Source organism: Leptomonas pyrrhocoris (genome assembly GCF_001293395.1).
Source record: "Leptomonas pyrrhocoris isolate H10 chromosome Unknown, whole genome shotgun sequence".
In the NCBI taxonomy this organism is placed as follows: domain Eukaryota; phylum Euglenozoa; class Kinetoplastea; order Trypanosomatida; family Trypanosomatidae; genus Leptomonas; species Leptomonas pyrrhocoris.
In genome coordinates this window covers 582623-594268 of record NW_015438361.1, presented here as the reverse complement: position 1 = coordinate 594268, position 11646 = coordinate 582623, and the positions used below count along the sequence as shown (strand labels likewise).

Here is an 11646-nt window from a genome sequence, read left to right as displayed (position 1 = left end):
CCGTGCGTGTGCGACGTGTGCGCATGTCTCACTGAAAAGTTCCGCTTCGCGCTTCCCCGACGCCGAGCGGTGGGATGAACGGCTGCTTCGCCGCTCATGCTCCTACTGTTATTCTAATTGCGTCCTTTTTCTGTCTTTCTCTCACCAAGCACATGCAAGGCCCTTCTTTAAACAGCACACAGGTCCTTCACATAGATATTCACAATCACGCACGCACATGTAGAAACATTAGAGTTCGACCTCTTGCGCTAAAGATAAACCAAAAAGCGATGGTTGCGGCCATATTTGCCTGTTGACTGAAAGCTGTTTTTTTTATTATTATTTTTGTTTTTCAGAGCGCCATGCACTCCCACGCAGAGGGCACGTCGACTACGGCAGTGACGACAAATGCGCTCCGAGGGCCGTGCGCGATGGTGCACCGCGCCGTGTGCGCAGAGGCCATTCGCGTCATTTTTGCCCTTCGTTTCCTCTCGCGCGACGGAGTGGACGACCTCGCGGAGGAGCTGCAGCGCTGCCACTGCGTAGATGCGTCACCGAGGACGCGTGCAACGACATCTTTCAATCGGCTGACAGCGCCAAAGGACGAAGGTGCTGAGGTCGTTCCATCTCTGGTTGAAAAACAGTTGTCGCCGCTTCATCGTCGAAATGACGCTCACGCAGAGGACGGTAATGGGCCTTCCTCTCTGTTCGAAAAAAGAAACGATTGTAGATTAGGTTCAGCGGCAGAGACGTTCTTTGCCACTTCCGCAGCAGCACGTAGCTGCATTGAACGCGCTTCGCCGATTACCCTGTGCACTGCTGCGCACTTTCTTCGCTGCAATGCATGGACGGCTGCTTCGCTGGTCGTTGGAACGACATCTGAGGAAGACGGCAAGGACGAGATACCCGCTTTAACGCCTCCCTTCCCATCTTCTGCAGCCTCTCGAACTCTGCTAAGGCAGGCATGTGCAGTGGAGCTCTTGCGCACGCGGGAGCCGGGATGGTGTGCGACGGCGTTGGTGCGATTTACGGAGTGGCTCCTGCGTGAAAATGTTTCGCCCAACGTGCGAGACGATCTCGCGCGGGCGCTGTCTCTGACCGAGTACGAGCGGCTTGACTCTTCAACACACAACACGGCTGGGGTACCGCCTGCGCTGCTACCTTACGGAAGCAGCCACCGCGCAAGGTGGCTTCTTTCTCCTGCTGACGCCGACGCTGAAGCCTCTCCAAGCCAGCGCAATCTCTATACCGAGGAGGTGGTTGTTCTTGACTCGCTGCCTTTCCTCTTCCCCTGGTTACGTGCCTCGCGCGCGGCTAGCTCGGATAGCTTAAATCAGGAAATGGAAAACGGCCCGTGTGACCACCGTTGGTGCCTGGAGGACCTCCCTCAGTGGTGCGCGCGCGTCGCCTTGCATCGGCAAGCGACAGCGTGGTACCGCCACCGAGTGCTGCGCAGTGCGGTACTACGTTGGCGCACGCGCCGCGGCTTGCGTGTCATGACCTACCTGTCTCGCGCTACCGAGCACCAAACTGACGCGCTGGACGATATGAAAGGCGACTTAAGCGGCGGAACCTCCGAGACCCATGGCCAGGAGAAAAGCCACCCTCCAACAACGGAGACGTCGCCCACCGCCTCGCCTTCCGCTGAGCGCTGTGCAGCTGAGTGCCAAACGGTCGAGACACAGAGCGAGTCTCTCGCGCGTCAGCCAACAGCGGCGATACCGCGGAATGAAGAGGAAAAAAGCAAGCAACTTGCCCAGCCTCATCAAGTACCCGGCACCTTTGCTATCGACACGACGGTCACCGCCGCAGCACCATTTGCGCACGACGAAGCGAAGCAGCAGACGGACTTCTCTTCTGTGCCTGCTGTGACCCCCAGCGATCCACCTCACGCGCAGACGAAAAGTATGAACGCAACGTACGAGGTCTCGCTTCTGGACCGGGTCTTGCAACAGCACAACGGCAACGCACAACATACCCCCAAGAAAGATCACCGCAAGCTTTCCGATGAAGATCATAGCAACGACGCTGCAGTCTTTCATGGCCCCAATCCCCAGTTTTCTGTGTCTCGAGTAGAGCAGCCGCCGTTCGACAATACCACCCCTCCTTTGTCGTCTTCTGCCTCTACGGCTCCTCCTCCTTACACTTCAGCGACACGCAGTGCACCGATCGGGGAAGAAACGAATCCCAGTAATAGCGAAGAAATGTTGCCTGAACTGTCTGAAAGGGCCATACACGCGCGAGAGGTGCAGTGCATCGTACAAGCTGAACAATGCCACCGTATCACGAGCCTTCGCAGCGCTTTCTTCTTGTGGCGTGATCGGCGCTTGTACGAGTCCATGGCGATGCGCTACGTCCACGGCCAACACTCCACCGGTGTCACGCGGCAGTGCTGGCGTATGTGGAAGCATCGGTGTGCCGCAGCCTCTCAGCGGCGAAAGGAGGCGCGCGATGACGCATTAAGCGACATGGTGACCGAGCGGAAAGCCGTAGTGTATTTTCGCAGGCTACTGCAGGCGTGGCGCCGTGCCGCGCTGGCTCGCCAGTTCCAACTGCGCACGGTGGGGAGTCGAGTCGTGTGCCGGTGGCGGTGCGAGATGCGACTGGCGCAGTACCAACGGGCAGCGAGGCAACCTTTAATCGGTGCGCTCCGCACAAAGCGTGAGCTGTGGCAGCGCTGGTGTGATCGACGCATGGACGTAGTGGCAGATCAGCGGAGAGGCCACTATCTTCTGAAGCGGACCCTTGCCGCGATGCAGCGTCGATGCAAGCAGCTGCAGGCGCTGCGTGTGGCGGCGGCTCTGTATAACGGTGCTTTAATGGCGCAGGTGTGGCGCGCCTGGACGACACGGCGCTCACGCGCAAGTGAGCTGTGCTCTTTCGCGCACTCCGTGAAGAGCGAGGAAAAGCTGCGACAACGCCTGTGGGCATGCTGGCGCCGGCGCACGTTGCAGCGCGAGCGAAGCCGCCGCTACGAAGAAGAAGTCCGTCGGCTTTACTCCCGGCAGACGCTACAGCGCTGTTTCCACACGTGGGTGTCACGCTATCAGCTCGAGGCACGAGTTCGGGGCTTCGTGGGGCGGCATCGGCGTTCCTTGCTTTTGAAACCCTCCTTTGAAACGTGGCGTGTGCGAGCGGAGGTGCGCGGCGTGGTTCGTCACGGACAGGAGGAACTCGCGTGGAGGGTTGGGGAGCAGCTGAAGCGCAGGAAGGTGCTACGTGTGTGGCGCCGACGCGCCGTAGCACACGCGGCAGCGCGGATGGCGGCTCGTGCGATGGAAATCGACGACGCGGCGCACCATCTGGCACGACTGAGCCGTCTCGCCCGCACTTTTTATCACTGGCGCACGCGCGGGTTTCTTCTGCGCCGCTATCTTGTTGATCGCCGACGGTGTTTCCCAGACACGGAACGGGCAAGACGTTCTCGGCCCTACGCAACAGCAGTCCCACCGCTGCTCGTTGCGGCGATTGGCGAAAACGTCTCCAGCGGTGTGCGCGGCGTGGCGCAGGTGAAGGAGAAGAAAGTTGAAGAGATGGAACTCTCTCCCACCACGACTCCGCTGCCGCCGCCACCACCTCCTCCGTCGTCGTCTCGCTCCGCCGCCTCCTCTGCGGCGTCACGGAATCCCTCAGCGCGTGTTTCACCGCGCGCCGCACGTCGCATGGCAGCGGCGGCAGCTGCATCGCCCAAAGCATCACGGCACTCGTCAAGGCGGTCACCGCCGCGACGCCGCGTCACGCCCGCTACAGTAGACGCGGATGCGGACAGTCACAGCAGCGGTGCCGCAGCGCACGGGCACGTGCGACCTAAAAAAGAGGATTCGGTAAGCGTTGTCAGCCCTCAGACGGCTGCTCCGCATTCCGTTCTGGCAGGAAGATCGCCGGCGGTGGTCGTGGTCACGCCCGAGACTGCTACCCTTCGCGGGAGACGCACGCTTGCCCTAGAGCGAAAACTCCTTGCTGCTCAGCGGCACCTTTCTCTTTCCGGTTTTGGTGTTTGCTTTCCTGCCACGTCGGTGGAACGGCTTCCTGCGTCGAGTGCGACCGTGCGTTCCCTGTCGGGGTCCGTCAGCGCGGCCACCGCCTTCCATCCCCGGAAGCCTTCTCCCTCGACTCCAAGTGTCTACTTACATTCTGTTGTTCGCTCTGCGACAGACGGCGCAAGCGGCAAACCGCGGTATCGGTCGTCCTCTACGCTTTCGCCACCACCCAATACCTCTCCTATCGTCAATAGCAGCGATGCGGTCAGTGATGTGGATGGTGAGCTCCCCATTCGCTCACACACCGCCACTCCTCTTTTTTCGCGGAAGACGACGCGCAGTAGTTCGTCAACGGCGCCGCTACGGACGCTGTACTCAGCGAGCGACTTGGTCGAGTCCCCTCCGCAGCACCCGCCTCGGCAGCTCAACGCAACAAGGGAGGGGGATGAGCCCCATCTCGAAAGCGAGCAGAGGTCACGATTTGTTCCCCACACGTCAGCGAATCGCTTGCTGAGTCAAATGGAGCTGCTGCTGAAACGAGTCCGCGGCATTGAAGCGGAGTATCGATCGCCCCCGACAGCGCAGCGTGGAACGGTGCAGCGATGATTGACGACCGTGCATTTCACCGTCTTTTCACCATCTGATGATGACTCAATTGAAGAAAACAGAGACTACTAAAGCAGTTTTTTTTTTCTTTTAATGCCATGGCAGACAGTCTTTTCCTTCACGGTTATCCATTGCGGATACGCGCCTCTAAAGAAGAAGGAAGGAAAGGAGGAGCGGGGCACTGCGTTGTGATTGAGAATCGTCGTTGTTTGGGTTCTACCCCAGTGTGAAGTCTGAATCTCCCTCCCGTCGTGAACGTACAGCACAGCGACTATGAAGAAATGAAGATGCGATCGAGGGATTGTTTAAAGAAAAAAGAAAGAAGACCGCTTACCACAATCGTGTGCCCGTAACCACCTTTGCCCACTTCTCTCTCGTTTTGGTTTTCTCTTTTCCTATTCCGCCCGCGTCTACCACCTCTTTTTCTTTCTTCGTCGCCGTCGTCGTTTTGGAATGCAGCGACGCCCTTTAAAGAAAGAAAAAACAACATCGCTCCTGGGAGGACGTCGTGCTGCGTTTCCACGTACAGTAGGGAGTTTTAGTCTTGGGTTGTGGTTCGACCCGCCGACCTCACTAGGATCTCGTTTTTCTCTTAAGCAGGTGCATTTCTAACTTGCTTTCTTTTCGCCTCCCATTAATGTTCACTCGTAGCAGCTCCAACGGCGCCGACAACGCGGCCACTGTTGTGCCCGCCGCTGACACCGCAGCCACCCCCGCCGCCAACGCCACCTCCGCATCGCAGCCTCCCATCGATCTCGGTGCCCTCCTTCCTGAGGGGTGGGAGAACTCGAACAGTGTGATGGCGCGTACGGCTGGCGCGCTGCTGAGCAACCCGTACTTCAGCGCCGGTGCGGGCCTTTGGGTGCTGACGGTAGGCGGAATGCTGAGCCGACAGGCCTCCGTGATGCTCAGCACCCTCATGCGACGCAAGTTCGTGGTGTCGTTGGAGGTGTCGAACCGGGACAGCGGGTACGAGTGGATGCTGCGCTGGCTGGCGAGTCAGCGCTCCTTCAAGGTCCAGCAGATGTCCGTCCTGACCCGCACGACTGCGTTCGACTACTCCTCCAACGACCGGCAGCGCACCGAGTGCCTCTTCGGCCCGTGTCCGAATCTGAGGCACTTCTTCTTCTACGAAGGTCGCCCGCTGACACTGACGCGGCGCCGCCGTGACAACGTGGGGCCCAGCTACGACGGTGAGATCTTCGAAACGCTGGAGTTTACCACGGTCGGTACGAGTCCGGTCTTTCTGCAGAACATCATGAAGGCCGCTCAGTTGCATGCGGAGATGGAAGACAGCAATCACACCGTCGTGTACATGAACGGGGGGAGCAACTGGACCCGTCAGACGCGCCCCCGCTCTCGTCGCTCGCTTCAGTCCGTGGTGCTGTCCGGCGACACGTCCGACTTCATTCTCAAAGACGTCCATAGGTTTCTGGATTCCGCCGCCTTCTACAAGCAACTCGGTGTGCCGTACCGGCGCGGGTACCTCTTACACGGGCCGCCGGGCTGCGGCAAGACGAGTTACGTCATGGCCCTCGCCGGTGAGCTACGACTCTCCATCTCGTTGCTCAACCTGTCGAACCGAAACCTAAACGACGAGTCGCTGACGTCGCTGCTGAACAACGCGCACATGGACTCCATCGTTCTTCTCGAGGACATCGACCGCGCCTTCAGCAACGAGTGCAACGTGACCATGAGCGGCCTGCTGAATGCACTCGACGGCGTCGGTGCGCAAGAAGGTCGCCTCGTCTTCATGACGACAAACCACGTGGAAATGCTCGACCCCGCCCTTATTCGTCCAGGGCGAGCCGATGTGAAGATCGAGGTGGGCCTGTTGGACGTCGACCAATCAGCGCGGATGTTTCGCAAGTTCTACCCCACCGCGCCGGACGCATTGGTGGCCGAGTTTGGCAGTGCAGTGCCGCCGCACCGAATCAGTGCCGCCCAACTGCAGTCGCACCTGTTTTACTACCGCGACGACCCAGTCGCAGCGACACGCGCGTTGCCTGCCTTCATTGAGAGCAACCTCGCTTTTGACGAGAGTATGCAGCAGATGCGCGAGAAGAAGAAGAAAATGCAGGCTCTGCCGCGTGCTCCTCTCTTGGACTTTGAATGACCCTCTTACTTTCTGTGTGTAGTGGAGGAAGTGTCATGGTAGGTGTCGAGCACCATCGAAGTGGCGCGCGTCATGTCAGTGTTGTTTGCTGTTGTACCGGCAGTGGTGCTTTGTCTGCCTTTCCGTTTCTGTCTGTATGTGTGTGTGTGTGTGTGTTTCCCGCACGTGTCTTCTTCACAGTTCGCTCCGATTTTGGTTTCCTTTCAGAGTAATAAAAAAATCAGAGAAGACAAGGTTAGTTGAACGCTTTGCTGTTGGAAGATTCTTTGTTTTCTCGCTACGTTGAATGGATGACAGCTCTTTCGTCTCCGCTGTCTTCCACGTGATCCACCGATTCGCTTCTGCCTGCATTGTGCGTGTGGAGGGAAGGGGAACAAAGAGACTTGTCCGCACCTGCGTGGGTTCTCGTTCAGTTTTCCTTCCATAAGAATCCTGATCTGCCTCGGTCCAGGCTCTACAGGGTTTATTTTTCGTTAATACGCGTGTGTTTCTCCTAACAATGTTATCAGAACTTTCCCCCTCCATCGCTCTTCGTTCGTCTCTTGACTCTGTTTCGTTGTGTTTTTTTTTACCTTTTTTCTCTCTCGTCTCTTTCTGTGTTGCACGCACACCCGCTCCTTATTGCCCAACATATACGGCACTCCTCTTTTGTTTTCCATTCAGCAAATTGAGAAGGTTGGGCAAAGGGAAAAAAATACACAACGCGTGCGCGGGCGTTTAAAAAAGTAGAAACCCGCTGTTCCTATTATTGCCGCTGAACTCTTTTCGATTGAAAGCGTGTGAAGTAGTAAAGTGCCTCTATATTTTCTTTTATATACATTTGAGCCAGGAGTAAATGGTTGGTCTCAGGTGACGTCGCCAAATAAGTTTTACTTATCTTCTTTTCCCCTCTTCGGTTCTACGTCATAGAACAATACGCAAGCTTTTCACACGCTATTTTGCTTCCCCTCCTGGGTCCACTTCACTCGACGTGGGCACGGCGTTCGTATACAGTGAATATCACACACACACACACACCGCTAGCTTTGAGGTATATATATAAAAAAGGACTCGTCAACACGTATATAGCAGTAGAGACAGAAACACCTTCTCTTTCTCGTGCCTTCTTCCTTTTTGCTTTCCGTAGCACTGCCTTTTTTTTTCCCCCGCGTTCTGTTGTGTCTTGCTTGTGATTATTTGTCCCCCTCCCCCTCCCAGCTGCAGTGTTCAACGCCACTGGCATCGTTTTTGAAGTAGTGCTCTGTTTTCTCCTTACTTTCAGTTATTAGTGTTATTATTTCATTTTCTGCGAGAGCTGTGGTTCAGCGCAGTATAGCCAGTAACGACGCCGTTCTCTTGTTGTTTTCTCTCCTAGCTGCTTGAGTTGTCTTTTCTATTTAGAACGAAGGTGTTTTGCCTACTTATAGTTTGTTTCTCCTTGCTTGACAGCGTAGCATTTACTATTTCGCTTTTACCAACACACCAAGCGACTCGTCCATAATGCGGTCTTTAGTCCGGCAGCGGGCAAGCGCCGCTGCAAGGCTGCGATGCAGCTCTTCCTTTCATAGATTCACCCCCACCCCAGCATTCACAGGAGGCTTCACAGGTCTTCTTTGTTGCTGTGCTACGATAGAGAACGACCGGCGGTGTTACAGCACCACCACGGTCCTCCACAAACAACTGCCCACGAGCGCGGGCTCGTCCTCCGCGGCAGCCGGAGGACCAACGCCCAACGCAGTGAGAAACAACCGCAGCCGCAAGCAATCCACCGCCGTCGCTTCGGGAGGTGCTGGTTCCGCTGCCGTGGCAGTCGAGCCGGAGTTGGAAGCCGCACCGACCACTGTCGACGCCACTGTGAGCCGAAACGCGGCCGTCGAATCGGTATCAGCGTCCCACAGGACAGGCAAAGCAACTACGATTTCGCGCGTGAAGGCATCGAAGCGCGGACGGCGAAAGCAGGAAGGATCGGCGAGTCTGCGCTCTGGCACGTCCAGCGTGACGCCCACCGCCGCTACCGGTGCTCGCAAGAGACAGCCCGACGTCGCCGTGGCGCTGCCGCCTGTTGAGCCGCCGATGGCGATGAGCACGGATGTGGCGGAAGATGCGACGCTTGCGAGCTGCGCCAGCACCTCGGCTCGTGGGAAAGGTGTGAGAAACACGCGTGGCAAGCCGCGCACCACGAACGCCAAAACGGCGGACCCCACCGCTTCAGCTGCGGCGGGTGAACCACGAACGAATTCAACGGGAGCGTCGCAGCCGCTGTCACCCCCGCCGCCGTCCTTGGGCTCCGCGCCACCGGTGTACTACACACACTACATGCAGGACACGACTCCACGAACGGAGGAGCAGCGCATGGCGGAGCGGTGCAGTATTACGAAGCTGATCATGGTCTCTGCTTCGGTGTCTTTCCTGTTTACGGCGCTGCCTCGCACCGAAGGTCAGCTGAAGATGTACGTGCAGGACATGAATCGGGTGCAGGTCCCCAACGCGGCCGCAGCCACCGCCGCAGCCTTGCCATCTGCAGAGAGTGCGATGACCACGATTTCGCCATCCTTGACGTCGAAGCAGTTCCACGAGCTCCGCCAGCGTCTTTGCGCGGAGCAGTATTCCACAAATACTGTGTTCATCCACGTTCGCGAGATGGAGCAGCTGGTACCGCCGCTCCATCTGCAGCCACCCACCATTAACGAAGGGGTTGTCGATGACACGAAGCGCAATTCCACCACGGCGGACGACGATGCACAGGGCCAAAATAGTAGCAGCAGCAGCAGCACCCCCGGTCGACATGTCCCTGGTGGCAAGACGCGTGGGCGTCGCGGTCGCCGTAGCCGCGCGCATAACTCCACCGCTTCTTCCGCGTCCGCGGTGCCGGTGCCGCCGTTGCCTGTCCTCTCCCCTGTCGAACGTCTCCTGGCGTTGCAGATGTGGAAGAAGACCGCCGTCTGTCGTGCGAAAGAAACGCAGGCGCGTCACCCAATCCCTGCCCACTTCCACACCATCACACGCGTGCGTTTTCACGACCCGCACCAGACCGATCTCACCGTGGCGATGGGCGGCGGCCTGAACAAGAGCACCGACTCCGTCCTTCGCGCCATTGTGCGTAACACGCACCGAGAAGATGGCGTCGGCAGCAGCGGAGAGTGGCTGGCTGGCGAAGAGGAGGACGAGGACGGCGACGGCGGCCTTCCGCCTTTTCCGATGCCGGACCCGGACGAGACGAATGCCGAGGTCGTTACTGAGGCGGCGGCGGACATACCGGAGCCGGAGCAGCCTGCGTTTGTCTCCTCGCCCTACGCGGTCAAGCCGCTGCTGACGGTCTGCGCGAGCTGCGTGCCGCGGCGCGAGGCGTGGATCGGCACGTGTTCGCCGAAGCCGTCGGCCGCGACGCTGGAAGCGGAGAGCGTGTACGCCGTGCGACCCCTACCGACCGTGCCGCGCTTCTCAACGCGCATCACGATTATGCTGGAGCACGACGAGATGGACCCCGCGGACTTGGTCTCCCTGGCGGAGATCAGCACGACGCGCAAGCCCGTTGCAGCAGCGGCAGCAGCAAGAGCGTCGTCCGCATCCGCCTTTGACATGCACTCGGACGTGTCGGTGCGCGGTGGAGGGGTGGATGTGGCGGGAGGCGGCGCGGCAGACGCGGCGGAGGGGCAAAGTGGCCGAGCCAGAGCGAAGCGGCCGTTGCAGCTGTATTGTCTCGTGCAAGACGCAGGGGAGTATTGAAAATGGTACTGCGTTGTATGAAATGATTTTTCCCAGAAGATCCGCTTTTTTCTTTTAATTTCCCTCCTCTCTGCTATAGAATCACAATTGTGCCTTTTTTTCAACATAGAATGACCCTCACGGTAACGTCTCTTTGTGGTTACGTTGTTGCTTCCATTTCCGGAGAAGCGAAGCAGCTGTACCTGTGTTTTTTTTTTCTTCTAAGTTTCCTAAGGTTTTCCCCCACCCGGGTGCGTATAACATATACAAGTTCGTGTGTGTGTGTGTGAGTGTGTGTGGTGCTACTTCTTGGTGGAACAGTCGAGGCGGTAGTGCGGCTTCACAGCTTTTCTTTCCTCCGCATTATCGATGCTCAATGCTGAAGGCCTCTTCGCATTCTTCGATGATTTCTTTTATGTTTTTCCCCTCGTGGTGTACCCCTCCTAGCGCTCTCCGCTGCCGCTGCTTTCGCGTCGGTGTTTTTTTTTTCTTCTTTTGCTTCTTCTCCCGGACCATTTGTGTTTTGTTGTTCAGGAGGTTTGGCGGTGGTGGTGGTGGTGATGAAGCGAAGGGAGGAAGAAAAAGGACAGTTCACAACTGCAACGTGTTCGCGAGGTGTATTGCTGTAGTGCCCTGCTTTTCTAATTTCAAAGAGATCGTTTAAGTACTTACGTTTCGTGTCGATCGTGCACCATATATATATATTTTTTCTTTGTGCACCTGTGTGTAACGGTGCACCGTCGGAACACGTTTTTGTACTCGTAAGCCGCGTGTGATGGGCATGCTGCACTTCTTTTCTATGTTGTTAAACTCCTTAACTCTACCTTTCTCTTTCTGCGGTGGCTGGGCAGGTCGGCGGTGTGACACCTTTCTTTTGCTTTTTTTTTTTCTAAAGAACGTGGACGTTTCCATATTCGGTGCATTTTTTGTTTTACTTTGTTGAGAATTAACCGAAAGAAATCAAAAGACGCTGTACGAGGAGCGCGTGCAGGATTGCTTGGTGTGAGGTATATTTTAAAAAGCCTAACGAGAACAAGTTGGCATTCAGTAATATTCTGGTGCTGTTGTTGACTGAAACGTTTCAAAAGGAGTGGCTTGTTATTAACGGTGTCAACACTCTACCGCACACCTGCTGTTTCGATGGGGCCACTGGAACGGTTTTCTTGCCGCTTATTGGCTTTTATTATTATTATTATTATTATTATTATTGCATCTCCTCCGCGTTTCTTTATTCCGCGCGCTGTATAGGTACACTCATTATGCGAACGTGTCTTCCATGCC

General features: G+C 56.9%; 3 protein-coding genes across 3 annotated transcripts; all 3 read left to right on the top strand.

The window, feature by feature from the left end:
• Window positions 1-341: 341 nt before the first annotated feature.
• On the top strand, window positions 342-4565 carry ABB37_03324 (hypothetical protein; the record flags this gene model as incomplete). Its single annotated transcript, XM_015800634.1, has 1 exon — window positions 342-4565. The coding sequence occupies one exon, from the start codon at window positions 342-344 to the stop codon at window positions 4563-4565; it is 4224 nt and encodes a 1407-aa protein (XP_015660641.1).
• Window positions 4566-5023: 458 nt separating this feature from the next.
• Window positions 5024-6681, top strand: ABB37_03323 (putative mitochondrial ATP-dependent chaperone, putative,mitochondrial chaperone BCS1; the record flags this gene model as incomplete). The annotated part of the gene is made up of 1 exon (XM_015800633.1): window positions 5024-6681. Exon 1 carries the CDS (start codon window positions 5203-5205, stop codon window positions 6679-6681), a length of 1479 nt encoding a protein of 492 aa, XP_015660640.1. The 5' UTR covers window positions 5024-5202.
• Window positions 6682-7343: 662 nt separating this feature from the next.
• Window positions 7344-10386, top strand: ABB37_03322 (putative mitochondrial hypothetical protein; the record flags this gene model as incomplete). The annotated part of the gene is made up of 1 exon (XM_015800632.1): window positions 7344-10386. The coding sequence occupies exon 1, from the start codon at window positions 8161-8163 to the stop codon at window positions 10384-10386; it is 2226 nt and encodes a 741-aa protein (XP_015660639.1). The 5' UTR covers window positions 7344-8160.
• Between the last annotated feature and the right edge of the window lie 1260 nt (window positions 10387-11646).